General features: G+C 55.3%; 2 protein-coding genes across 4 annotated transcripts; both read right to left on the reverse strand.

Moving 5' to 3' along the window:
• Position 1: 1 nt before the first annotated feature.
• HOXD3 (homeobox D3) lies at positions 2-27,983 on the reverse strand. Of its 3 annotated transcripts, none has more exons than XM_015868452.2 (4): positions 27,576-27,983; positions 6,317-6,400; positions 2,836-3,387; positions 2-2,545 (listed from the first exon to the last, which is right to left on the reverse strand). In XM_015868452.2, the coding sequence occupies exons 3-4, from the start codon at positions 3,326-3,328 to the stop codon at positions 1,797-1,799; spliced, it is 1,242 nt and encodes a 413-aa protein (XP_015723938.1). In that variant the 5' UTR covers positions 3,329-3,387; positions 6,317-6,400; positions 27,576-27,983; the 3' UTR covers positions 2-1,796. The 3 variants fall into 3 exon arrangements, with proteins under 3 accessions (XP_015723938.1, XP_015723941.1, XP_015723937.1); XM_015868455.2 differs by lacking the exon at positions 27,576-27,983 and adding an exon at positions 11,519-12,193; XM_015868451.2 differs by lacking the exon at positions 27,576-27,983 and adding an exon at positions 6,501-6,580.
• Positions 15,388-18,536, reverse strand: HOXD4 (homeobox D4). The gene is made up of 2 exons (XM_015868456.2): positions 16,702-18,536; positions 15,388-16,405 (listed from the first exon to the last, which is right to left on the reverse strand). Exons 1-2 carry the CDS (start codon positions 17,108-17,110, stop codon positions 16,101-16,103), a joined length of 714 nt encoding a protein of 237 aa, XP_015723942.1. The 5' UTR covers positions 17,111-18,536; the 3' UTR covers positions 15,388-16,100.
• Positions 27,984-27,985: the final 2 nt, after the last annotated feature.

A 27,985-nucleotide genomic window follows, 5' to 3' on the forward strand; every position in this document is an offset into this window, starting at 1 on the left:
GTTAAAATATGTCTCCAATCAAAGTAGTTTATTCTGTTCCGGTTTGTTTACAGATCTACAACACATATATCCAAATCTGATTGGGTCAAAGTGAAATTTAACAAAAGATACACTTCTCAACGCGGCACGACATCGCTCAAATCGCACAGAGGGCAAAATAAAACCCCAAGGAACATTTTGTACCATTGCTGTCCAGCCAAACACCAACACCAGAAGGTGGGGAGGAGAGCGGGGAGAGGAAAGAAGGGAGGAAGAGAAGAAAGAAAGGAAAACGTGGCTGCGTTGGCCAGAGCTGGAGGAATGAACGCGTTTCTCACAATGGGAATTCCATCCAGGTCCTGTCTTAGAGGATGCAGAGGGAGCCGCAGTGTTTGTAAACTGCAAAGTGAGCATCAGAGAGCTTTGTGAGGAATGCAAAGATTTGGCTAATCCTTAACTCGGCGCTTGTAGTGCTAGATATGGCAGAATCTCAGGGCGAAGTGTGCCGTCGGGGGAGACCTCAGTGCTTTAAACAGGAGTATCTCTGCGAGCCCAGTGAGGGGTTCAGCACAGCTGTGTAGCTAAAGAGAAGGACACTCGAGGTTTCAGAGCATCTTTCCCTTTTCTCCTTTCTTTTATTTTCCCTCCTTCCTTATATTTTTCCCATTCTCCCCATGCATTCCATGGCAGAGGCAGCCGAGACCATCCTGGTCAGGAGCCCCGGACCCGGCTGCACGTTTCTGATTGTCAATTTTCTTTCAAAGTTTATTTTCTTATGATAAAAAACATGAGGAAAAGCTCGGGCTTCCAAAGATGTCTACAAAATTGATTTATGGTTAGTATAAAGACAACAGTATAAATAACAAAGGAGGCGGCAGCTGCTGCACGGATTGCTATGGAGACCCTAATGAAATTAGCGCTATCAGAGGGTGTGGGGTTTTTTTCTTTTTTTTCTTTTTTTCTTTTTTTTTTTCTCTTTTTTTTCCGCTAAGCTTCTAATTTCTTTCCTATTTCAGATAGCCAGAATGCAATTAAAAAACAAAAATAAAATAGAAAAAGTAAATAGCCCACCGAAAGGTGTGCGCTTGTACCCGGTCAATAAATAGGTGCGAGGCTCCGCGGGCAGGGCCGGCTCTGCACCCACCGCGGGGCCGGCCCTGCGAAATAAATACCCGAGAAATAATTCCCTTTTCTTCTTTCTTCGTGAAGTGTAACGGCTCCTCGCGTGACGCCGCGGTTTGTTTCACCCTATTAATGACTTACGACTCGCTGTCTTAATTAATCCTTACACAAACTACGAACACCAGCCACGGTTACGACTGCTCACCACTACGCTCCCAACGGCTCGGGCCGGGCGTGCTGACGGGCGGGGCGGCCCTGCGTCGGGCTCCCGAGTGTCGGCGAAGAAACTCTACCAATAGCCACATAAATACATTAAGACGAGGATAAATAATCAGTGATACAAAAATGTCTCGCTTTCAAATAATAAATAGGTATCGTTTAGTCCGATGCGATCCTTACGTTACGGAGGAATTCATAAATTAACTCGTCGGAAATAAGCTGGGCGCTCACAGCTGCTCTAATACACCTCAGCGCGACGCGCTGCTACCTCTACGTGATCCCTACGACTTACCTCGGGCACACCGCTACCAGCTACCAGTCCCCGGGTCGCGGTGTATTGCACTGCCGTGCTCCGAGCAGCTCGGAGCAGCAAAGGGGCGGCCCGGGGGGCACGCACCCGCCCCGTCGGCCCCGTCCCGTCGGAGGAGTGAGGTAATAGAGGCGAGCCCGCTCCGCTCGCCGCCGCCGCTCGGCCGCTACAGGTGCGTGAGCTTGGGGGCCTCCTGCAGCCGTCCCTGAGACGCGTGGTGCGAGGAGAGGTCCGTGTAGGTGGGGTGGGGGTCGCAAGGTCCGTGGTGGTGGCCGCCGGGGATCTGCGCGGCGCAGCTGTAGTCCACGCTGGCGGAGGAGGGGTGCTGCAAGTGGCCCAAGTTGAAGACGGGCCCCGAGGCGGGCATGGAGTCCACGAAGTTGCCCCCGACGTAGACGGGGCTGCCCTGCAGGCCGGGGTTGCCGAAGCCGCCGCCGCTCTGCAGGGGGTGCGGCTCGTACTCCGCGCCCGCGTAGCGCTTCTGCTGCGGCAGGCAGCCGCCCAGCGGCGCCGTGTAGGCGGCCAGCCCGTACATGCTCTGCTGCGCCTTGGCGAACGGCGTGGGCGACGGCGCGTCGTAGCCCAGGCCGCCGACGGCGGGCAGCTGCCCCGAATAGCCGGCGTGGGCCGCGCCGCTCAGCGGGGGGCTGCGCTCCGGGGACTGGCCCGCGGGGGAGTGCATGATGCCTTTGGCTTTCTGGTCCTTTTTGTACTTCATGCGGCGGTTCTGGAACCAGATCTTGATCTGCCTCTCGGTCAGGTTCAGCAGATTGGCCATCTCCACCCGGCGCGGCCGGCACAGGTAGCGGTTGAAGTGGAATTCCTTCTCCAGCTCCACCAGCTGCGCGCTGGTGTAGGCGGTGCGCACCCGCTTGGAGGCCGGCCCGGGGGGGCTCTTGTCCTCGCAGCTCTCTCCTGAGGGAAGAGGCACGGAGAGCCGTTGGTTCCCCACGAAACCCCCCGGGATCCCCGGAGCCCTCCGCCCCTCCCGCTCCGCGTGGGACCGGGGACGGCCGCCCACACCTCCCCCCTCCCCTCCTCCGCCGCCTCCTTCGGGGCCCTCGGCCCGCGAAGGTTCCGTCGGGGCCGCGTCCGTCGAGGAGACGGGATGGGAGTCCCCGGGCTGCCTCCCGCAGCCGGGCTGGAGGCGTTGGGATGCAGGGGAAGGCCGTGGCAAGGACATCGGGCCAGGGGGCGGGGGCTACCTGAGGGGGGGCAGGTGCTTTTCTGCTTGGAGTTCTGCCTCGATTCTTTCATCCAGGGGAATATCTGCTTGCTGAGGGTGGCGGAGGCCGAGCCGGAGGCGTTGGGCCCCCCCTTGGCTTTTTTCGGGGGGGGCGCGCTGGAGGGATTGGGCGGGGAGGACGGCGGCAGAGCCGGGGGCTGCTGCTCGCCGATGCCGGGGGGCTGGCTGCCCCCAGGGCCGCCCCCGGCCGTTCGCATGCAGCTGCCGCCCAGCTCGGGGCCCTTGGGGGCCGGGCCGCGGCCGGGCGCAGAACCTTGCACGGAGCAAGCGGAGCCAGGGTACTCGCCGTCCAGGCCGGCCGCACCGTAGGGCTGCTGGGCCGCGCCATAGGGGTAGGCGTCGGCCTTGCCGTACGTGTAGCCCCCGAAGAGCCCCGCGTTGTCGTAGTAGGCGGTTTTCTGCATCTTGCTCTCTGCGATCGCCAAGGCCCGCGGCCCCTGCTCAAAGATCATTGACCGCCGCCCCGCGCCTCACGTCGTCGGCCCGGGCCACTCGCCGCCGCGGGAGCCACCTGGGGAGGGGGACAACGGGAACACAAGAGACAGCTTCAGTGTGGAGCAGTGAGGGACACCGGGGAGAGAGAAGGGACGTTAGGGGTGGAGTAGGGAGCATCAGGGAATGAGCAGAGTCAGCAGGAAGGAGAAGGGGCGCCAGGGAACGAGCCACCCGAGCACGATGGCGCTATGGAGGAGCAGGCACACGTGACGGGGTCCAGAGGTCTCTTTCTCGAGGCCTCTGGGCACAGACCACGCTCGGGTCCCGGCTGCGGGTGGGTGCCGTCCCCGGAGACCCCCGGGCCCGCACCGGCAGGAACCCCACGGCCGCCTGGCGCCACGCGTGCGCACGGCCGCGCGGGGCTGACATGATGGATGGAGCCGCGCTGCAGCCGGGCGAAGGCAGACAAACCCCGTCCCCTTTGTAAACCCGGCCTTTCCTTCTTCCCCGGATTCCTCCGGAGTTAAAGGATAACCGACGCCATTCACTAACTTCACTTTGCACTATAAAGGATGTCGCAGGTCAGCTCCCCTATTTTTATTCCGTGATGAATTAAAATCTTTCACCCGACGTTTCTCGTCCCTTTCATTCGTCCTCAGCAGAAAGAACCTGAGACACTGAGGATTATTTTTAGGGGATGGTTTTCACTATCGACTTTGGGGACCTCTTTTAGCGGCCTGCGAACTCTCTCCGCCCCCCGATCGGGCTGTTAGGGCTGAAAATGGACGGAGCGAGCCCCCACCCCCCGCGTTGGGCTGTTGTTGCGTTTGGGGCAGGGTGGTACCTTTCCCCAGCCTGCAACGCGGGACTTCCACTATCTTATTGTGAGACAGGAACTCGCCCGCAGTTTTGTTAAGGCAAAATTCCCCGTTCTTATTTTTTCGCTGTATTTTTCTCGTTGGGTTGGGTTCTTCTCTGGCATTTTCAGTAGTTCTAAAGATTAACGCACACTTCGGCTGACTATATAGGCCCGTAACTCAGCGTGTCTTACGAGTCTGTTGTATTTCTACAGGGTTTGAGCCTATTAGCATACCAGAGACAAGTAGCTAGAAAAAATTAGAGCAGTGTCCAATCATTACCATTTCTCCGGCCCATACTCATACACCACCGCAATGGCACCGCTCCTTCCCCCATAGCGACTGGTACCGCCGATATATTCCCTAAAATTCCGCTCGAGCCACGGCCATGCGGGGACATCGCAGCTGCTGGGGCAGCTGAGCCCCCGGCCGGGCCGCCGCCACCCCGTTCTTCCCAAACAAAGCCTGGGATTATAGGGGGGCCCGGAAGGGATGGGGAAAGAGCCCCTTTCCTCTCCTGAAGAATGGTGGTTAAAGAGCATCTAAGGAAACGAGGGGAGGCGATTCAGATGGCTTGTAATAAACTATGATGATCTTGACGGGTCTTGTAAGTATTTTTGTGCAAAATAACTCCGTCGCCCGTTTCTCCCTTCCAGCATCTGCATTTTCGGGAGCTGAGGACTGAGGACTCGCGGTAGCACGGTGCTGCCTTAAGTGTGTGCTTTTATGTGCCTCGGAAAATAGAGCTCCCAAAAGGATAGGCAGAATCTTAAGAAAGAATATTGCTGTTAAGCTGTTAAAAGCCTTATTTCTTTTCTGAAATACCAACTGCTTGTGAACTCTGCTTGAACCTACAAAGGAGGCTATGGGCCATAAATCACATGGACAATGCTCAACTGTTCGGTGGCTCATCTTTAGATCTTAAAAAGAGAGAGAGGGAGAGAAGGAGGAAGAGGGGGACCTTCCAGGTTTTGATTTTCCACGAGTGCAGGACCCAGGGTGATGTTTTTGTAGCCGACACCAAAGCGAGGGCCCGACACTTGGTTCGACCAGAAACAGCCTCCAGGGAAAAAAGTGACATCCAAATGGCGAGGCCGAGCCGTGGGAGGTGGGCTCGGAGGGTAGGGAGCCGCGGAGTATCCACGGCTGTGCCTCGCATTTCCCTTCCTCCTCCCCACAGAAGTTAACCTCAGCTGAACCTCCGGACACCGCGCACCATAATGGGGCTCTTTGTCCCAACGCTGGTTCCAGCGTCTTTGGGGCTGCCCGTCCCCCGCTGCGGACCCGCCGAGCCCCGCGCGAGGATGCGCGCCCACCCCACGCGTGTGCGCGGCCGGAGCCGTGGGGCCGGAGCTCCCATATTAAGCAGCTCCCTACTAAAACTTCCCCCGCACTTAATTCCGCTTAGGATCAATATCTCATATGATACGGAATAAATAAAAGGCGGTGAGAGCGGCCAGCGGAGCGGTTATTAAAGCAGCCGGAGCTCTCAGGGTGCATATCAATGCACCTGTCATTGTGGTTTGTAGCAAAATTTATGACTGCGAGTGCTGTGGCAGTAAACGCTCCGGCCAGGAATGAAAAGGAAAACACTTCCCAAGCCCCAGCACTTTCAGAAGTGCAAAGCAGCCTGCGCGTAGGAGGGAGCCCGGCAAAAGAATTCCCCACTCGGCACATTTCCCGGCTGCCGGCCCGGAGGGAGCCCCATATATAAGGGACGCGCCCGAGCCGGCAGTGGCCCGGCCCGCGGGCAGGAGCCGGGCGGCCCCGGGGGCGGCTGCGGGACGGGACGGGGCGCGGGGCCGGAGCCCCGCGGTCGGCGTGGGGCTGTCCGGACAGAGCCGGGGCTGCGCTGAGCGGGGCCGGGGCACCTGCTGAGTGGGACGGCGGGCAGGGCGCTGCGCTGCGGCCTCAGGGAGCGGACGCGGACTCTCCGTCCCCGGGGAGCCCCCAGCTTCCCCGGCCGGGCTCGGCTCGCCCGTCCAGCCCGCCGCTTGCGGTGGGGCCTGCCCAACGCTGCCGTAGCTTTGGCCTGCGGAGCAGCGGCTGAGGCGCGGGCCGCCCGTTTCCCGCAGCCCCGCTCCTACCGAGGGGCTGCCGCGGCTGGGGAGTGGGAGACGGATGGAAAAGGAAATTTAGAGAACTCACCACACTTTTGTTTTTTCTTGAATTTTGACCTTAATTGTGTGTGTAGGTTCTTCAGGTTCCTTTGGATAGTCCTTGGGCGCGGACCTGCAATAGAAGTGAGAACTCTCAGCGGAAGCTGTTTTGTTTTGGACTTTCTTCCTTAGGACTTTGTTAATAAACGCGCGTCTCGTCCGCAGCCCCTCACCGTGTCTCTAAGTCCACGTCAGATCTTTTACCAGACAAAGGGCAGACGCTTCTCTTCATTTATTAATAACGCTTTGAGAGAGGCGGGGAGCAAAAAAAAAAAAAAAAAAAAAAAAAAAAAAAGCGAAATACCCCCAGACTGCCACCACCAACACTGCGGAGAGGAAGAAGGGACAGGGGGAGATCGGCCCAGAGCGGGCAGCACGGGGATGGGACCGGGACCGGGAGGGGACACGGACGGGGACGGGATGAGAGAGGCCCGGAGCCGAGGCCCCCACCGCTCCCCGAGGCGGCCGCTTGCTCAGGGGGCTCCGCGAGAGCGGAACTACCGCGGGTCCTTCCCCCTGCTCCTCGCTCCCCATCCGCCAGAAGAGAGAGAGAGAGAAGCGAAGAAACCCTGGCGCTGAAAACACCCCGCAAACGTTTGTGGCTCGAAAGGCACATTTCGCTTCTGGTTGTGTAAGGTGTCGAGTCGGGACTTTAAGAACTTCAGAGTGCCAGAAATCCCCCACAAAGAAGCCCGGGTCATTATAAAGACGATATCTCGCAGCCATAAGCCTTTGAAATGACCTTTGGCTCGGATAGCAATAACTCACCCCTTAATGAACAACCAACGGAAGCGCCTCCAATAGCTCACAACACAACAGACCCTACAACTTTCCTCCGCGTCTCCCTTCTCCCAGCCCAAACCCGGTAGGATGCAGCGTTACCCCTTCGAATCACCTTAATTTATGCTGGCAAACCGGAGTTGGGGAAGTGGAGCTTCACGATTACACACGGTGCTCGCTCAGGTTCTTGGCCTGGGCCTGTCCCGGGAACGTCTTATATAATATATGCACGTGGGCGTACGTCAACTTTAAGTGCTTTATTTTTTTAAGCAGAGTTCATTAGAAATAGCACTTCGCGGCCTGCGCAAGGAGAGCATAAGTGGGGCTGCGCAGAGAGCGCCCAGCCAGCCCGCTGGTGATGAGCGCGGTAAGTTTTCATTTCGTGCCTAATTAATTATCGACTTCTCTTCCTTTTCTGAAGAAGCCTCAGAAGCCGCTCTGGATGCGTATTCCTCGGCCAGAGGCCACCAACCCTGCAGAGCCCCGACGTTCTGCAGTGCGGAGGGAACCGGGCGCTGTGCTCCCACAGCAGCGGCGGAGTTTCAGGAGCTCCACCGGGGAAATCTTTACGATTATTCAGGCGTGGGCCCAATATCGGTATTATTGAAATTTTAGGTGAAGTTGTAAGTGAGTGCTTCCATCGAGCCAAATGAAATGCTGCTCGCAGTAATTGGATTCAGCTGACTAACTTGGCAGGCCAGCAGCTCGGAGGCATACAGCTAAGAAAAATGTTCGCTGCCTTTAACTTCTCATCGAGCAGAGCAACGAGCAGCACAAGGACGCGCGCACACACACACACACACACACACAAGCGAACAAAAAACAACTTCTTTCTTCCCTTCCCTCTCCTCACTGTCCGGCCGTAGCACTACCCCACTACGACGCGGGGCTCTGTGCGGGGTTCCCCGCAAACACAGCCTGGGAGCTCCGTGCAGGCCGCGGGTCGGGGCCGGGGGAAACTGGCCCTGGGTGGGGGGGGCTGCGGGGAGCTGAGGCTGCTCCCAGCGCTTCTGAGCGGCCGCAGCCTCCGGGGACTCCCAGGCAGGCACCGTCCTGCTGCTCCCACCGCCCAAACGCACCGGGACGGCTTCCCGGAGGATTAATGTCACCGCGAGCTGCAGCAGCAGAAGCCGGGGGCGCGGGCTGCCAGGTAATAGCAGGACCAAAACAACTGAGGGGAGAAGAGGGCAGCAGCCACTGAGAGACACAAACGTGGGGGGAAAAGACAGGAGAACGCACCTGGAAGGAAGACTTCTGAGGGGCTGCATTAACCGACGAGCCTGTTTGAGATCGCACGTTACAAACCAGCACGCCTTCCGCCCCCCCGCCACGGCAATGAGTATCGCGGTGCTCCATCTTACTTTGCAACGGGAGCATCCAGCAAAGTTGTCTCTCCCCCTTTTCTTTGTTATTTGCAATCCCCTCACTGAAACCACCGAAAAACGGAGATAGGAGAGGGATAAAGCTTTTCTCCCAGCCCTTGGGAAGGAGTTCGCCTTTTATTTAAGCAGCATAATAAAAGGTAGAGCTTAAAGCCTCCAAAGGAGGTGGAGGTGGATGTTACTCCACGCGTTATGGGCAGAGATTACAAACAAATTCCAGGCGGTCTCCGAGTAAAGGCGATAATGCAGTCCCTGTGGGTAGGGGTCCCGTTTTGCCATGCATTTCCTTACCTGTGTGCCAATTTATCATAACCTGGGCTCCTCACTTTTCAGGCTGTGCGCTCGCAGTTCTTAGAATACATCCTTCCCCCTTTGTCTGCAGACAGTACTGTCCTAAACCTGATCCTGCGGTTTTACAGACATTTCCACACCAGAATTCCCGATAGAATGGGAACGAGCACGGGCTCGGCTACCAATAAAAGAGAGCGAGTGGAAATCGGAATTTGGTGGGGTTAAAAAAAAGAAAAGAAAAAAAAAAAAAAAAAAAAAAAAGAAGAAAAAAAAAATCAACACACGGCCCTTCAGCCATCAGCCTCTCGGAATCAAAGGCAGCAATTGGCCGCCTCTCGTTTTGTTTTGTTTTTAAATCGTGCGGCCATTGATGAATTTTGGGGACGAGCAGGAGAAAGCCCTTTATAACCAGAAATATGGGCACTGCCTTCCAATACAGCCGCGTTTGCCCACGTGATGCCGGGAGCAGCTCTCCGGGCCGAGGCGCAGCAGCTCCCAGCCGGGTTCCCCCGCGCCCCGCTCTCGGCCCGGGGCTCCGCGCCTGTCCGCACTTACGCGCCCGCCCGAGCGCCAGGAAAAGGGTGAATTCCGCGGGGTGTTCCCAGGGTGCAGAAATTGCCGGCGGAGGGAAAGGAAAGATTTGGGACCGGCCGGGCGCCGGGTGGAATGGGGAGCGTGGAATTTTGTTCTCTCCTTCTCCGTCCAGCAGGCGGGCGGCAGGGACTAGCCCTGGCTGGAGGCTACAGAAGCGTTGGGGAAGAAAAAAACGTAACAAAAACCCAACGAGAACTCATGACATTTGTGCGTGTGTGTGTCTGCCTTGAGCCTGCCTCCCTGCTCCCTGAGCAAGCTGAGCCCAGAGCAAACCCGATACGTATCCGTCATGTGCGCTCACAGAGCTCGCCAACAATTCCAGCTCGGATAAAAAATACATTTATTGGGTTTTCTCTCTGATTCTCTAACGTATCTGTAGCTATAAATACACCAGCCCTAATCTAACATCTGCTATGATTTCATTACCATCCAAAGCACGGTGATGTGACAGTAACGTATTGCCCTACGATACCAACCGTAAGTGCATTGTAACATTTATCTAAATTACATTGCTTTTCCTGACTTTGCAAACCAGTTATAAAAAGATTGGAGTCCGGTGATGGAAGCGTAAGTTCAGTGTAAATTATTGTGTACGGCTTCGGATTTATAATCCTATATTTCTTCGAAACGACGCACTTAAATCTCGCCCCGAGTAAGAGGTAATGGTTCTTTATATCCTTTCCGCCTGCCATCTATTTAGGCGTCTGAGCGCGTCGCGGAGCCCCGCTCGTGTGCCCTCGCAGCCCCGCACCTCTTGCCGTGCTGAAGGGCTGCGGGGTTCGGTGCGGGGCTGCGGGGGTTCTTGGCTCGGCGCCCCCGGGCAAGTCCCGCAGCCGTGGGGAGGCCGCTCGGAGGCTCCAAAAGGGGCCGCTGAACCTACACATGGAGGCCGGCGGGGAGAAGGGTGCGCCTCGGCACCGCCACCGGAACGAAGGCATCGCAGGGGGACCGCAAAGCTCCTAAGGAAATGTAAATCCTTCGCGCCGGTGGGACTCCGGCTTTGCGCGAATTTGTCTCCAGTAAAGGATCTAAGAGTTCTTCAATCGGAGCATATGTTCATAGAGCAATAAAACAGAAAGATTTACAGTCTCCGCCCGCCCCCCAGCAGCCTCGCACCCTTTCAGGAATTACTTATGATGATTTATAACAACAACTCCGGCAATTGTCAAACTGATAAAATAGCCCGGGCTATATGCGGGAATAAACGCTCTTACGAAAGGGCCGCGATTTATGTTCGGGTCCATTTTACTGCGCCTCTTGGAGGAGTTGGGTTTCCTTCCCGGGCCAACGGGATAATATAAAACTTCATTGATAAAAACGTGGGACTCGCGGTGAAGTAGCGAATCTGTTCCTTAGTCACTACCAAAGCACATAAACATTTGTCATCTTTGAATAATTGAATTAATGTGTTATTGTTTGAATGTATAATTCATAACATAGGAAACTTTGTCTCTGTCCTGCCACCGAAACGGAAGTAATAAAAAGCTGCAATCTCGGATTTTTTTAGAAATTACTCCGGCAAGGACAATAAAGAATATCCTGTTTGCAGAAAGCATTTCCAGCTGACTCCGGGATTTAAGAGAGAAGCCTCAGCCTCCCGGTCCGTATTTCACGGAGTTCGCGGAGGGTGCCTTCCTATCAACCCTACATCTTCCCCCCCCCCCTCTCCCCAATTTTCCCCTATCGATCGGGGGCGAGAGGCGCTGCGGGGCAGGGTGCGCGGTCCCCTCCCCGCGGGGCCGGCACAGAGCACGGCCGGGCGGCAGCGGCGCTGCGGGCGGAGCGGGGCGGCCCTGCGCGCCCGCGGTAGCCCCGCTGTCACACGAAGAGCGGCACGATTTACGACCCCTCTTGAAAAGAAGTTGAGGGCCTCTCGGCTGCTCCGGCAGCGGGCGGCAGATGCCCTGACAGCCGCATTGTTCGGCTCCGCGCGGCTCCGCGCCTCTCCGCGTCCACCGGCAGCCTCTCCTCCGCCGCTCCGCGCCCCGCGTCCCCGCTCCCTGGGAACCAAAGGTCACCCGCTCCGGCTGCCGGCCGCGGCCGGGCTGCGAGCAGGAAGCGGCGTGCCCTATTTGTCACGGGTTTGACAGCTAAGTTCATTAAGGCTGAAATAAGAAGAAATAAAAGCAAAAACCTTTACGTACCGGGCGGCTGTTTATTCGGCAGCTCACACGGAGCTAGGTGTGCGGAGAGAGGGGCTGCGCCCTTTGTATATTATATTCTTGGGATCTCTTCAGTTTTCAAGTCTGATAGAGTCCTTTGCTTGGCAGATTAATGACGACTCCGTGTTTCTTAAGGGACGTGCTGAATTAATTATTTCGCGAATCACGTGGTCAGGACTTGTAGAAATCTATTCTTATCATCTTCCTCGCACTTTGAAATTCTGCCTGTTATGACTGTTCCTAGCACGATTATTTTGGTCTCTGGGCTTGCAAAAGGAAAAAAAAAAAAAAAAAGAAGAAGAAGAAGAAGAAGAAGGGGGGGGAGAGGGGGAGAAAGGAAGAAATCAGGGGAAAGGGCCGACCAACATGGCCGTTGGCAGCGGTGCGGCTCCGCGCGGAGAGGTCCCTATTTACTGTACTGTACAGTGCGCGGGGTGTGCTACGGACTGCGCCTCGCCTCTCCATTCTTACCTTAACGACTAGCGGCCATACAGCGCGCAGAACCGTATTGATGTATCGGGGTAACAGGAGGAGCCATTAAACAGCAGAGAGAAAGTATAGTCGCTGAACGGGTCTCAGCGCCTTAACGCGGTGCTGTGGATGCGCGGCCCCCGCTGCCCCGAGGGCTCACGCGGACCGCGCAGCGCTGCTCGCCCCTTCGCGTGGGATGCGGCGCTTTGGCCCCGCGCCCTGACCGCGCTCCGAGGGGCCGGGTCCTCCCTGGCATCACTCCTGGCACCGGCGCAGGGGCTGCGGCGTTGGCTGAGGTGCTTACGCGGGACTGGAATATAATGGTGTCTGCCTTGGGTGCACGGGACAATCTAAACTCTCCAAGTCTGCGTTTCTGTGTGATCTTTCGGTTGTGTCAGGCCAACGAGCGAAACTGAAAAAAAACTGAAAGCCTCTCACTGCTCTGTATTTTCAGCTTGTCGTTGCGCTGTATTTTCAGCTTGACGTCGCTCTTCCTGGAGCCACACGTCTGTGTGGGGACCGAGGTGGCTTCAGGTGGGGCTCCCGCTCCCACCACACACGCACAAACTCGGCAGTCGTTCTAGGAGGGCTTGTTAAATGCAAAGCAGCAGCAAATGGGTGTCAGGCGCTTTTAACTGCAGCCTCAATGTAAATACAGGCTCCAGCTTGGCCTGGAGTCACACCACGATGGCGGGGCCATCGGCAGACCTGTTCAAAGGGACATTTGGACGGATGCAATGCGGAGTCACTCCTCTCTTAGCATGGTAATGACGGGAGGGACAGGCTTTTCGCACGGACCCGCCTCGTAGGGGCTGCTGGTACAAGGTACAAAACAGAATCTATTTCTCTACACCTTTTTATTATTTCAAATGTATATGGAGGCCTTACATCAAAATTACAGGCGACAATCAGTATAAATAACGCTTTAATCAATGGAAGCAAAACATTTGTGAAGTCTGTAAAAGCATCACACTTTAACAGAGCAAAGTATTGCTGGGCAACACGAGAATGTAACAAAGGCTTCGACACACAACGTTTCATCCATGATGAAAATAAGGGGTTCCCTCTCCTGCATAAAGTGACCCTGGAAGAGGGTTAGAAGTCACACAAAATAAATCTCGGGTTCATTTTCCACGGGAGATAATGGACAGTGGGTGCTCCCGGTCGTTGCTGCCCACATTCCTGACCCTTCGGAGCATTGGCAGCTGGAAACCATTTATTTGCATTGGTGCTTTCTGCCCCCAGCTCCCATATTCCTGGGGCTTACAGAGCAATGACAACTCTGTAAACTTGCGGTGCCCCGGCCTCGCTCAAAGGGACGTGCAGAGGGCTATGGGGGCCGCGCCTGCTGAAGCCAACACTCGTCCCGGAGATATTAACATTTCAAAAGGCAATGAGCCAAATTCTGCTCGCAGCTACATCCTTGTTTGACTGCAGTGGGCGGGGGAAGGAAAGCTGGGAGCAGAATTTGGCCCTCTAACTTGAGGAGCGATCTCGCACGATAAGGAGCACAAAGCGAGGTCTGCTTATCCCGGGACATGATTTTCTGGCCTGGCACCACAGAGGCCAAACTTGGCATCTCCCATCCTGAGTACCGCGTTCTTCCCCCTCCGAGCCAACTTGTCACAGACTTTGAGCGGGCAGCGGGGGGGCGGGAGGGGTATTTTCAAGGGGAGCAGCTTGGGAGAGGGTTGGGTTTTCTTTTTCTTTTTTTCCTCTTTTTTCTTTTTTTTCCCTTTTTTTTTTTTTTTTTTTTTTTCCTTTTTTTTTTTTTTTTTTTCTTTTCCTTTTTTGTTTCTTTCTTGCTTCCCTTTATCCCATGTTCACACGAAGAGGGAAGGGAGGGCTTTGGTCAGCTCCGGAGACGCAACACAGGAATTGGATGGAACAAAACTTGAAAACTTGCCTGAGGAATTCCCTCCCCAAGCGCCGTTGCGAGCTGCTCTCCATGCCAGAGAAAGGGAAGAGCAGTTTGGGTCCAAAAGGTTAAGGGTTTAGAGGTCACTCTTCCCGGCTGAAATACAACTAATCGAATAGAAAATTTGTCCTCTGGGTGAACCTGTTCCTGCAATTTAGCCGAACTTCAGTAAAATACCTTTTCAGCTTCTCAACGTGAAGGCGTCAGAAAAAAAGACGTCTTTACTATGTATGAACTCCGTGCTTTTTGTCGTAGAAACAATGATGCGAATAATGCGGGAATATCCATCTTTAATATCACGACGTGGAGATATTCAAGTATTGCCATGTGCAAGTCTGAGAACTGGGCTAACCCCGAGGAGGAACAAAGAGTTTTCTCCGGGCTCTAAAACAAAAGAGCAAGTCTTACAAGACACTGTGCGGACTGCTAGGGATGAGAAAAGGGCAGAAATTAACCGCTGCCCGTAGTTAATCCCGCCGAATGCCCTCGTTTTGAAAAGCTCGCCCTTTATTTTCGAATTTATTCATGCCCTTTTTTGCAGTGTTTTCCCGAGTGAGCTCGGGAAGCGGCGAGTCCTCGATGGGAAGCACTCAGCCCAGAGACGAGCACTTTTAACTTACACTGATGTTTCAACCTCCCTTTACAGAAGTGCAGCTTCAGCACTTGCCCCGGCTTTCCTTCTTTACCCTTCTCTCTTTAATAATGGGATCATCTAGTTAAAATCTCGATGCGATGGTCCCTCTCCCAGGCTGCCCTCGGGGATGGGAGATAAGGGCTGAGCTTAGATAGCACGAGCAGGGTGTAAAGGGGCAGGTTTGGCTGGGTTGGGACTCAAAACGCAGGCTCAGCGCACTACAACTTTGGCACGATATAAGCAGCAGCCATAGCCAAATACGTGGTTTAAGAGCAGCTCTGCTCCCGTGCAAACCTCCCCTCCTTCCCTCAGTAACTTGCTGAGATTTCCAACAGTTCCAGCCATGTGTCGAGGGTTGCTTAAGAACATTCGCCGCCCTTGAGAAAAGAACCCAAACCAAACCTACCCAGCAAACGTAACATAGACCAAAATAAGAAAAAAAAGAAAGAAAAGGAACTCAATAAACAAAGCACAAAAACGAACCAGCAACCCATACAGCCCTTCCCTCTGTCGGGCAGAAAATAAATCTAAACCCAGACGGAAATCACGCATGTAGCTTTGAGCTCTGAATGGTTCTGACCATCCCAGAAATCACATTGATTTTTCACTCCGGGGTTTTCTTTGTGGTTTATTTTTGCCTTTTAAATGACGTATTGCTGGTTGAAAGTACAGCGCCGAGCAGGGCAGACTCTGGGCAGAGATTTCAATCCCGTTAACCCCGGTGGCACACGGTACGGAGCAGGGACGCTTCTCACAACAAAGAAGGAAATGCATAAAATGGGACCAGAAAGTTGTGTACGTTCAAGACAAGTAAACATCATCCGTGGGTTCATGAGACTGGGAAGGAGGGATGCTCCATTTTAGCCCCCCTTTCCCATTTTTTGGTTTGACTTTTCTTTTAATCTTCACTTTTCTACATAACAAATAAATAAATACGCTAACACCATCAGGACACAAAATAACCCGTTTTCACTTAATTCCTATGCACATCTTCTGAGACGTTATGGAAATGAGCAAGTATTTTCATTACACCAAGGAAGGTAAAGCAGCACAAAAAGTTCACAAACGCGAGTCTTTGTGTTCAAATAAAGGACTATGCCATAAATTTCCTGTCCTCAACTGGCCCCAAAAGCATCACACTCGCTGCGTGGGATAAAAAGACAACTAAAAGCAAAAAATCCCAGAATAAAGCCTCAAACCTTCACTTTCAAATCCAAAACTGAAACACAGGACAGTTTCATTTGCAATGATTTATTACTTTTTATGGACAGAAGGTCTAGTTTAAGATTTTCCCAATTCCTACTGCCTGTATGATGCTTTTTTTCTTTCTTTCTTTCATTTTTTTTCTTTCTGTGCTAGCGAGAGGCAAATAAAATAAAGTCCCAAGTAGCGTCATTTAGTCTCCTTTGTACCACAGTACCTTACGGAAAGATGGCAGTTTCTCGAGTCCTTGGCTGCTACACGCAGGTTCTGCTTGGATAGTGTCACTTATGTACAGTACTGGTCAGAATCGAAGGATGAAATGGAAAATTTCACCTCTTCTATAAAGTTGTCAAGTCAGTCTGATGGTCCTTGGGAACAGTCTGTAAGTGGGGGTTAGAACCGGAGGAGGAAGACCTGCCCTTAGTGTTGGGCAGTTTGTGGTCTTTTTTCCACTTCATTCTTCTGTTCTGAAACCAGATCTTGATCTGGCGCTCAGAGAGACACAAAGTGTGCGCTATCTCGATACGGCGGCGCCGGGTCAGGTACCTGTTAAAATGAAATTCTTTTTCCAGTTCTAGGACTTGCTGCCTGGTGTAAGCTGTTCGGGAGCGCTTAGGTTCCCCTCCGCTGTAATTGGGGTTCACTGGGAAAGAAACACGGAGAACTTTATAGACCGAAGGGGGACTTTCCGCCTCGCCTTCCCACGCGGCCCCAGGAGCTCCGGCGGTGCCCGGCGCGGCCGTTCCGCGGGGCCGGCTGCTACCGCGGTTCCTGCGCGGAAGAGCCCCGCACGCCGACGGCCTATTTCCTCGGCAATAAAAATTTATGACGAGTGTAATTGGCCGCCTCGCCTTAAAGCCTCGCCAGGGCTCGAGCGAGCATCCCTGAGGACACACGCGGGAGCGGGGTAGAAGAGCAAAGTAAGAAGAGGATCCTTACCCGAGTTAACATGGACTTTCTTCATCCAGGGATAAACTACTGCTGGCTGCTTAACTGCTGACCCGTGGGGGGCTTTGAGGGCTGGCTGCTGGCCGCAGGCTCGGGAGTTGGACATTGGAGGCGGAGGACAATGCTCGGCTTGGCCGGGGAAGTGGCTCGGAGGGGCGGACTGCTCCTGTCCGTGACCCCGCGGCTGCACGGCGGAGCCCTGGGCACCGGCGCAGCCAAAGGGCTGCTCGCTGTAGTTTGACCGTGGGTAGAGCCCCTGGTGCTGGAAATCGGAGCCCTGCGAGGCCCCGTAATACTCGGCCCCCTGCTCGCCTAGGTAGCTGCTCTGCAAATATTCCTCGCAAGGAGGAAATTTGGGATCCACATACTTAGAGTTCACCATATACGAACTCATGGCCATTAATTTCGGAAGGTAGAAAATACTAATTTTTCTCGTGTTGTCTTTTTTTCTCCTTCCATAGAGCCCTCCTACTTGCTGTCAACTGAATAAAGTTAGGCGTGCATGTGACCGGCCCGGCCAATGGGGAGGCGGGGAGCCGATCACCGGATTTGTGTGCGCCTCAGAATTTCCACGAATTTAACTAAATAATATACGCGGAGCCCAGTGACCCCTCCGCGGCGGGGTTCGCCCTCCGGGGCCGATCCCGGAGTTTCGGGGCCATTCCCATCGTGTGGCCGCCTCCCTGCCCCCAGGTGCGGGCAGCCTTTGTCTGAGCAGAGCCCTCACCTCCCCCCCAACCCCCCCCCGCCCCATCCGCCGGGCGGGATGGCCGCCGGGCTTCGATACGAATAAAATCTCGAGAGAGACGTGGAGCGAGGAGTCGGAGCGGGACGTGAAGGGAGGGAACCGATAAGGAGGCGAGGAAAAGAAAAGACATCAAAGAAGAGGGCAATATGATGTACAATAGATCTGTCCTGTCTTTGTCTCGCAGAGGTCATCCAAAAGTTACCAGAATTTCGTTCTGCTGAATAAAATTAGGCAATCAGTAACTTCTCATTCACTTTGCGACCTCAACACATACGTGTGCACACGTGGGCACGCACGCTCGTTCGCACACTCACATACAAAATCTGTGCTTGTGTGCCTACGAAAGCATCCAGATAACGAGAAACTGTCCACTTTTGGCCACTAAAGTTCAGCCAATTGCACTGAGACGGCTTCTAATTGGGTTAAAAACATCACGGGTTTAAAGAGAGAAATTCAGTCTTCGCTCATCAACATCCTTCCTGGAGCACAAGGAAATACGTCCCAGTGAGTCGAGCGCTGCTTTCGCCGCTGTCGTAAATATTTGGGTGAGATTTGGACGCACGACAGAGAAATTCTGGCAGCGCCCAGCACATCGGGCTAATTTATGGGGCTTTTGTTAAAGATTCGCTCACTGATTGGCAGACTTCTTTTTGCTTTTCTCTTTTTTTTTTTTTTTCCTTTTTTTTCCCCCCTTTTTCTTTCCCCCCCAGATTTTTTTTTTTTCTTTTTCTTTTTCTTTTTTTAGATCTCCTGAGATCACTCGTTTAAATCCACAGTCTGCCAGAGGGAGGTAGGGCTGAACGACCAGGGGAATTCTCAGAGACGTTCTAAAATCTGTTTAATGGGAGAGAGGCGATAAAACTTTGGGCATTTCTCCGTGTTCAACACACACACGTCTTTTGGTTCCGTCAGTGCCCAAAGCCCTGACCGTCTGCAGAAAGGTGAAGTTTTTGCATCGACCATATATTCCCCTAGAATCGAATCTGTGACTATATGAATATCACACAAATTCGGTTCTACAGGGTATATATAGACAACGTAATAACGTTCTGTTTTCACCTACCCTACAGCAGCTCCCTGCAATCCTTATTCCTTACTGTCTTCTGAGGAATGCCAACTATTCTGTGGGGACCGAGCTCAGAAACACGGCTTTGAGGGAAGGTGGGATTTCGGGAAGGATTCACGGCTGTTAGTATTGACGAAATGGAGCTTTACGACTCTGCACCAACTGATGGCGACGAATTTCGGCTAACGCATCCCCACAAGACCTGCTGACGGCTTTAGTGCTCGCCGTTTTCGTCCTTGCTACAGAAAACGGGCATTCCCAGACAAAATTCGCTATTTAGAATGTTACTAGTTAAAACCGCACAGGAAATAAAGGGTACATCTATTTATCCTGGTCCGAATCTGAAGGCATTCTATTTAGTTAGAATTTACCCACTCGAAGAAAGAAGGAAAGAAACAAAAATCGAAACAGAAGTAAAACAGCCGACAGCAGAAACAGCGATGGGTGGAAAAGACGAGGGTAGAGCTGGGGTGAGCGGGTCCGGGGAGCGGGGGGCTGCCACGTTTACCTTGGTGCCATTCTGCTGCTCTATGCTCTCCATTATCCCGCGGGAGCCGCAGCTCGCACCCTCCCAGGTTCTCCCGCGTAGCGTTTATGGTGAAGGGCAGGGCGAGAGGTCATCCCAAATCATTTGCAAACACATCACCAAGTTTCATTATTTTTACTTTGCCGACAGCAGCACACAAGAGTACAAAAGTTCACGAATTGTGCCTGACCCAGCTCCTCGCTGCTGTCCCGCGGTCAACCTCTTCTCCTTCCACTATGTGAAACAGGCGACATAAGGGCAGATAATGGTGGGGTGCGACACATCCAGGCGCTGCAGAGGGCGGATTTGGGGCTGCTGCGTTCACCCGAGCATTGAGCACCGCTCTGCTCGCTGGGCTCCATCTCGCAGCTGCCTGAGCTGGGGATGCCGTTTGGAAACAGCTGCTTTGCTACGGCTGCGGTGGCACCATCCTCACAGCAAGTGCACCTCGAAACCATCCTGCGTCCCCATCCTCTCTTTACTTTTTTTCCTTTCTTTTTTTCTTTTTTCTTTTTATTTTTTTTTTTATTTATTTTTTTTTTTTTTCCCCCTTCCCTCCCCTGGCATATTTAAGCCTCCTCCCAACTATATTTCAGAGCCTCTTCCTGGTTTCCCCTCCTCTCGCCGAGGGGAGGGGTTCCCCCCGGGGTTCTATTAACCACCGACCGAAGGGGCAGGGAGCGTAACCCCCCCAGCTCGCCCATGGGGCAGCTCCGTGAGCAAAGAAGCAGCCGGGGGGGACGCTGAGGGGCCGGGGAGCTGTAGCCCCCTCTCTGCCTCATCTTACGCATTTTCATATTTGTTAGACGCTGTGACCTGAGTTTCACCTTATTGCACGACTTGCTCAGACAGGTCAAAGCCAAAGAGTTATTGATGAACAAAAGCGTTATATATTCACCTCCTGTTCAACTGCCCATACAGAGGGCTTTTGATCTATCTGCCTTTTTGTATTGTGGTTCATAATCATCACGCTAAATGTACGTTAGCAGAAAACGAGTAATCCGTACATGGAGGGCCGGCCCTAAAACAAAACGCCAAGGGCACCTCCGAGGCGCGGGGCTGCGCGAGCAGGGAATTACCTATGGGACTAACCCAAAAACGCAATGCTCGGGGCGATTGTTTATCTCGCACTTAAAGGGCTCGAAAACCCATATCGCCACACAGGGCAAAACGAGAACGAAGAACCAGGCGAGAAGTAGTGAAAGAGCTTATTGAGCAGGGGAGGAAACGGGGAGAAATGCAAACAAACAGAGCTCCGCTCCTGCGCGCTCGCCCATCGGAGCACAGCCTGCCGAGCGGGGAGGGCAAGGCGCACGTAATGAACCTTCACACACCGCAGCCTTTCCCTGCCGTCTGAGGGACCAGGCAGAGCCAGCCCGAGAGGCAGCACCGAGCGTGCAGCGTCTCGCTGCGTGTCCTGCAGCACACTGCGCTGCTCTCATCCTCTGCTTCACGCGGGACCAGCACAGAGCTGGAGAAAGCCACCCCCTCCGCGCCGTGCCCACCTCCCCCCGTGCCCTCCCCCCTCCCCAACGCTGCCGTCCGGCCCTACAGCACAGCATTGCCTGCCCGGCCCGGGCACCGCCACCGCTCCTCCTGCCAGTGCTGCTCCAAAAGAAGCAGCATCACTGCTCCGGCCCGAGCCTTCTAGAGCAGAGGGCAGCACCCCGAGCCGCCCTGCAGCAGCCAGGCACCTGCGAGCCCTATAATAAACCCCTCTGCCTCAACCAGGGCTGCCCGCTACATGGCACAGCAAAACGGTCCCCAAAGCCTTAACGCGCTGACACAGCTTCGGTTGGTTGGTGGCAGCGACATGCAGCAGGGATACGGCGCTTCTAATTGCTCCCCTCTGAGAGGGAGAAGCGGTGCTTTCAAAGCACTCAGATTTTGCGAGAAATAAGAGGTCACTTACCGCTGGTGCCCTTCCATGGTGCCGGACCTGTTGCAATACAAACGTTTGTTACTGGCGATTTCCACACGCGGGTGATAATTCTGGAGAACTGTTACAGAACGCGAGTGATGGATGGATGGAGGCAGAGGAGCGGGCAGCATCCCGAGAGCAGCGCAGAGCTGGGGCGGGTGGGATGGGAGCCCCTTTGAGCGGGGTCCGGGCGGCACACGGGTATCCCTCGGACACGTGCCCTCCCGATCTGCGTGTGAGCGTTCACCTTTTAGAGCCATAGTCCAGATTTTATAGCAGATAATTACTAAAGGGATGGAAAGTCAGACCTCCCTCTTTCACTGGTGGCAAGGAAAAAAAAAAAAAAAAAAATAACAAAGGCCTTTTTTTTTTTTTGGTCGTTTTGTGGCGTTTCAGTCACTTACAAATGAAATATTCAGATCACCTTCGCTAAACCATCGCTCAGGAGATGGCACAGTGTGCAGAGCAGCACCGCATCCCTGCTAAGAGCGGCAGAACGACAATCCTATGGCAGCAAATCTCAGACCGCTCTAAGCCCGTTTCCCTTTAACATCACACAATTATCCAACAGTAAACTCGAGCCACGCGTCTTTGTTTGCGTTATAGAAGGATGGATCTGACCCGAACTTTCCTTCAATCCTTTTAAGAACTGCGTTCATATATAACATTAAAGAAGACAAAAACACGCATTCGGTCTCACGCTCCCGAAAAGCACTGGATATTTAGAAGCAAAATGCCAGTATCTGTTTTGTTTTGTTTTCTTATTTTGCTGTAAGCCGATTTTCAACTCCAATATTGCATCTCTATGATATATTTGTGGGAGCTGTTGTACAACAGCAAAGCAACAGCCCGGATATCGATAACTCGCTTCCCAAGATTGTTTTTATGTTATATATACATATACATATATATGTTTTAGCTCTGAGCACTCCGGATAGCACTGCGAGGCCAGTGCAACAGCATCAGCTCTTCGACTCCAAACATTACAATACCATGCCTCTCTCTCTCTCTCTCTCTCTCTCTCTCTCTCTATATATATATATATATATATGTATATGTATATATAATAATTATTATTTTTTTCCCGGTCAGTTTCAATGAGGATCGTCACCACGTTCGCCAGCTTCGGCCGGGGCACATGGAGCCCCCAGCCCCGCCCGGCCCAGTTGTACCTGCCCGATCCCGCAGGCAGAGCCCGGGGCCCATCTCCCCGCCCGCAGTGCCCGGAGGCTGACGCCGACTTACTGCGCGCCCGGCGCGGGGCCGGGGGGAGCGGGGGCACCGGGGAGCGGGGCTGCCCGCACGGCCGCATTCCCGCAGACGAATCCCTGCTAACACTTCCCCGATTACTGCTTCCAGGAACGAAAGCATCTGCACTTGTATGCTCTTAAACTAATTTATGGTGGGAATTATATTTTGGCTTGTCAACTCTCAAGCCATAAAACAAAGTTTATTGGAATCACGTGCTCCTAAATAGCCACTCAGGACCTATCTCTGCGGAACCATAAATAACCTTCAGCTTTAAACTTTTATTCGCTAAATAAAGGTCCGCTGGCTGCTCTGTAAGCGGGTGCGGGGGCGGGCGGCTGGTCAGCTCCGCGGCGGCTTTGGGGGGAGCATCCCATAGGGCGGTGGGTGTGTTCCGTATCCCTTAGGCTGGGGGCGGTGCACCTCTCTGAGTGCCATCTCTGGAGGCACAGAGGAGCGTGTCGGGACAAAACGCGGAGTTAGCTCGGGGAGGGGGTCCGTCCCTCCCCGGGTGTTTGTGGCATTTCAATCAGACGGTCCTGGAAAGTGGTTTTGACTCATTCCTCTCGCGCTGTGCCACGGCCGCGGGCTCGCCAGGCATTGAGGGACGTCTGCAAGCGACCAAACTGCTGGGAGCAGCGGGCACCGGGCTTTGGGAGAGAGGGAAGTGTGAAGGCTGCCACAATTAGATCTTTGAGGACTGGAAGTTTGAGGAAAGCTATAAAACAATAAAACAGCTCTGGTGTGAAGGGAGAAGGGTGTGAGTTAACAACTGAGAATTTCAAGGAGCCCAAGCACAGGAAGTCAAATGTCCCTGGAGTCACACGGCCGCTTCTGCACAAAGAGCCCGGGCAGTAGTTTTCTATCACGGCTCCGAAGCAGCCAAGAGCTGTTCGGAGGGAGCCAGGGAGGTGGTCCTCCACCCGAGGCAAGGGGGCATGTCCGCCCCGTCGGGGTCCGGCAACACACGGCCGCGGACAGCAGCACATCTCTCCGACTTTGCCTCTGGGGCTCGGCTCCTCACAGCCCGGCCCGCGTAGGGGGCCATCGGCCGGCACCTGCCTAACGCCGGGGGTTGGGTCTCCCCTGAGCTGCTCTCGGTAGGCTGGGGAAGTAATCCCCGACACTGAAGTCTGGATTTACCTAAAACGGGCCCTTATTTCTTACCCTGCTCCTTAGCTTGTTCGACTCTTGTTCGATACCTCAGCCACTTGGCATCACCCACCGGCTCCCTGTCCGTTCTCCATGCCCACTGAGAGGGCAGGTGGCTGCTAACCTGGCAGCCCCGAGGGCAGGCAGAACTCGTGAGGTGGAGGTGGGAGAGACGTGAACCGTCAGTCTCTGGAAGATGGGGAGGGCGTGAGCTGAGGGCAGATGTGTCTGAGAGGTGCGGGAATGGGAAAGGACTGTGGGATCCGAGGGCTAGGTGGGAGGGAGGCAGCTCCCTGTGATCTAGGCTCGACGTAAGTTGTTCTGTAATTGGATAATAGTAGCCATGAGATGCTGACGGGGAAATTAGTAGGATTTTCACATTTCCTATTCTGAAATGCAGATGTGAAAGTTGACTTTGAAGCCCTGGCCAGTTCCTTCCCCGGGCTTGTATGGCAGCACCCATTTTTGGGGCTGATGATCTGGAGACGGATAAAGTGTGGAATGAAGAAACCCCATAATAATTGCTTTCCCTCTGGCAACAGTTGCGATAAAAGGGTTGGGGAAATTGAATCGCACAGGTCAAACACCGTCGCCTTTGCTGCTCCGTGCCAGACACTAAAACAGCATCCTGCCCCCAGGACCACACCGCCACGAAATGACAGGCTCCGACTCTCGCTTTGAACAACAACTGAGCGCCTTGATAGCGTCCAACACATTATCGCTCTGTGCTTTTATCGCTGCTCCGACTTTCCGCCCATTCTCGGTGCAGGATGTGGGCACGCAGAGGCCCGGGGCGGCCCCAGCGGCAGCGGAGCCCCGGGAGCGGGCAGGGCGGTAGCGAGCCGCGCCCCTACATCAAACGGGAACAGCGCGGCGGCACCGCGGGTCCGCGGGGCGGAGGACATGGGGAGGGGGGTAGAGAGGGGAGCCGGGGCCGTGGGAGCTCGCGGCTCTGGCAGGAACGGCCCCGGGGGCGACCAGGGTCATGCCCGGGCACAACGAAATGAGGAGGAGGCAGGGAGAGCCGCGAGGCACCAGAGTGCGTGGGGCGGGGGCGCGGAGCCAAAGAGGCAGGGAAGGAGGCGAGAAGGCCGACACCAGCGGGCTCTCTGCTCCGGCCCCTAGCGCTGCCCGTGTGAGAGGCGGGGGGGTACGCGGGACTCAGGACGGGCGGGAGGGTCGGCGGTGGAGCCACGAGGACGGCTGACGGGGGTAGAGCTCCGGGGCCTCCCCAGGAAAGTAGCAGAGGGTCGAGCGGTGCCCCCCGCCCTCCAGTGGTCTCTCCCGTGGGCGTGGGCCGGGGCCGGGGCCCGGGCCAGGGACTCGGGGCGGGCGGCGGGCCCCTCTCCCGGGCAGGGATCGCAGCCAGGCTTGTCCTACAGCGCCTTCTCCTGGAAGAGGCCGTGGGACACAAAAGTGGCTGGTGGCGGTGGCGGGCCCCGCCGCGCCCCCGGCGGCCGCAGCGAGCTCAGGCCGGCGGCCCCAAGGGAGGGCAGGTGCCCCCGGTCCGCGCCGTCGGGGCCGGGCGGCTCCGGAGCGTCCCCGCGAACCCGCCCGCGGCCAGGCCTCGACAGCGGCTCCTCAGCCACGTGGCCGGGCTCTCGGGGGGCTCCCCAAGCCCCCTTCGGGCACTCCTAGAGGCACCTCCGCGGGTCCGCCGCGGGGGGCGACCGGCGTGGCACAGTACGGAGGCACTAGAGCTGCCCCCACAAGCCCCTGGGACCCCTCCCCCAAAGGCATCCGGGGAGGTTCCGTGCTGCGCGCAGCCCCTCTGCTGCTGAATACCCTTTTATTGCCCCTCTCTCTGCCAGGGACATTTCCTCCGCGCCCGGCCCGGCCCCGCTCCCGCTGCACTCTTTATTGTGCCTCATCTCTGCCTCCCGCTTCCTGTTTGTTCCCCCGCACCACACAGCATTGAGTGCCGCACTGCAGTAGAGCCGTAAATACCTTTAACAGCTGCCTGCCAACCCGGGGGTGAAATACTGTCTTTGTTCCGATTTTTTTTTCTAACCCCATCGCCCACAAAACACCCCGCGAGAAATAGACCTGTTTGGGAAAAGCGAAATATTATGAGAAAACAAGGCAATCGGTGGCACTAGCGGAGTTTAGGAGCTCAAACCCAAAGCTCGTCGCTTTTATCAATCTGAGACCACGGGTCTCATCTCCCCTCGTTCTGAGTCCCCCAACTTTCGGGGCCCCGAGCTCTGCCCCGGGCAGCGAAGCGGGACCCGGCCCGGCCTTGGCGGAGCCCCGTGGTGCAGCTGGACCTGGGTGCCGCCTGCAGAACCCGCTGCCATTTCCTGGAGGTCATATTTTGTTGTTATTTTTTTTTTATTGCTCTTACGTCAGTAAAGCATAGGTTAGAGATCGCCTGGTTTTGGTTTTGGTTTGTTTTTTTCTTCTTTTTGATGGCTCATAAATTCTGTTATACACGAAGCAGGTGTGAGAATTTTGGCTGTGAAATCGGAGTTGCACCAACAGGCACACGGCTGCAGGCGCTCTGTAGGTACAGAAACGTGCATAACCGTGAGGTCCTCATAGGTGCTGTGTGTACATACAGGCGTGCGGAAAGAGCTTGTTGTGAAAGGACACACAGAGGTGTGTTTAAGGAAATACACGTAGGTACGTGTGCGCTAATGTTAATGAAATGAATAAAAGAAAGGGAAAAAAAAAGGAGGAAAGAGAGGAAGGAAGGAAGGAGCCGTTTAGAAGGAAAAAATGCTGACCTCCCACATACAGCAGTGGGATCGTAAATGCATCTGCGTCTGTGCGTGTGTCAGCATATGGACATACGCGCAGCAGAACCCGTACGAACATCCTGCGTTTGTTGTGTGATTTGCCCTCAGGCTACGAATCGTGAAAACACCTCAAGGACGAGAATTTCCCAAACCGGCCGAGATTTATTACGAAGCAGCTCTAATTACTGTGCCGGCCAGGAGGGGCTCTGAGAGCAAAACCTAACGCTGCACAGCGCACTTTCCAAGTTTCCCAGAGTGTTTCAAAGCTGCGAATGGTTCCGCCCAAACAGTCCCAGCTCGGGGGCGGCTCCGCGGGCTGCGGGCGCCGGGCGGCTGACAGAAGGATCCGTCCGTGTCTGCCGAACACGAACAGGGATGAGTCCCGCACCCGCACACCCTGCCCGGCCCCGGTTTAATTGCGGCATTTTGCTCCGCCGCTGAATGTGCGGCTGCTTTTGAGGGAAATGACGACGCGGTGAATTCCTACAGTGCAGTGGCACGATGCATTTCCGTCCCCGGGCGACGCCGGGAGCACTGAGCGCAGCACAGCGGCTTCCGATTGCGTGTTTTGAAAGTGCGGAGGAGATAGACGGTATAGATACACGCATTCTGGAAGAATGTATTTACAAGTGTGTCTATAGAGGAAAACAGAGATGTGGACAACTACATACGCACACGTAGGCAATGTAGATCCGGGTCTGTACACCCGTATGTATGCAATGCGGTACAGGATCTACGCGCATATGCAGGCAACGTGGATAACGTCTGCGTGATCGTTCTATCTCCTCTGCACATTTCAAACCAAACCCTTTTTATCGAGTGCTCGCCCACGATTTATTCAGCCGATCTATCCACTCGCCGCGCTCCCATCCGCTGCGCGACCGCGGCTCCGTTTCTCCTCTCCGCTTTGCCCCGCCGGGAGCAGCCGGGCCCGGATCCTCACGCTGTGCCCCGAGGGGCGGGCGCGCCCGCGGCTGCGGGATCGGGGGCCGGGCGGGGGCTGCCGGGGCAGGATGGGGCTCGTCTCTCCGGGGCCGCCCGCGCCTTCCGCCCCCGGCGCTGCGGCGCAGACACCTGTTAGGTGTGAACTTGCACGAGCGCCCTTCCGCTACGGGAAAACGCGGCGCGCAAACACGGCGCAGCGCTTCGGCCCGCGGAGAAACCAAAGCACGGGGAAGGGGCGCTTAGCGGGAGAAGCGCGGTTCCTCCGCGCCCCGACCCTCAGCCTTCCGCCGCTCTGCGCGGGGCCGGGACTCGACCCGCAGCCTCTTCTGCGCCGCCCCGAGCGGCGGTCTGTATCCACGCTAATCACACCGAGAGCCGGCGCGACGGGAGCCCCGATAACGGCCGCGCTAACGGTCCCGCTGTTGCCCCGCACGGCGCCGGGTGCTCCGAGGGACAGGTGACTGCGCGGGGCCGGCCATCCGCCCGCGGGAGCGCAGTGCCGGGAGCGGCCGAACGCTTACCGGTGTGCGGCAGAGCCCGCGTGCCGAAGAGCCGGGGACGATCGCTGTAATCCATTTTGTGCCCGCGTAGCAAATCCGGGGGGCAGCGGCGAGCGGCTCCGCGCAGCGCCGCGGGAGGAGAAGCGTCGCGGGGCCGGGGAGCGGCGGGGTTCGGGGAGCGCCGCGCCAACATCGCGGCGGCTGCCATACACCTCAGCCAGACAAAGGTTAGGAAAAGAGGGGCTGAGACTCTCTGAAGGCAGAATGCAGGGGGAAATTCGCCAGGGAAATCAGGAAAAGGCCATGAAAGCGCTCGCTGCCTGCACATGACCAGCCGCAGCCAATGACGAGCCCAAATAGGTCATAAAAAGGTCTATTACCAAGTTGTAAATTTTCTTCAAACAAAAAGGAATTTACTGCAATTCCTTGCG

Source organism: Coturnix japonica, chromosome 7 (assembly GCF_001577835.2).
Source record: "Coturnix japonica isolate 7356 chromosome 7, Coturnix japonica 2.1, whole genome shotgun sequence".
In the NCBI taxonomy this organism is placed as follows: Eukaryota; Metazoa; Chordata; class Aves; order Galliformes; family Phasianidae; genus Coturnix; species Coturnix japonica.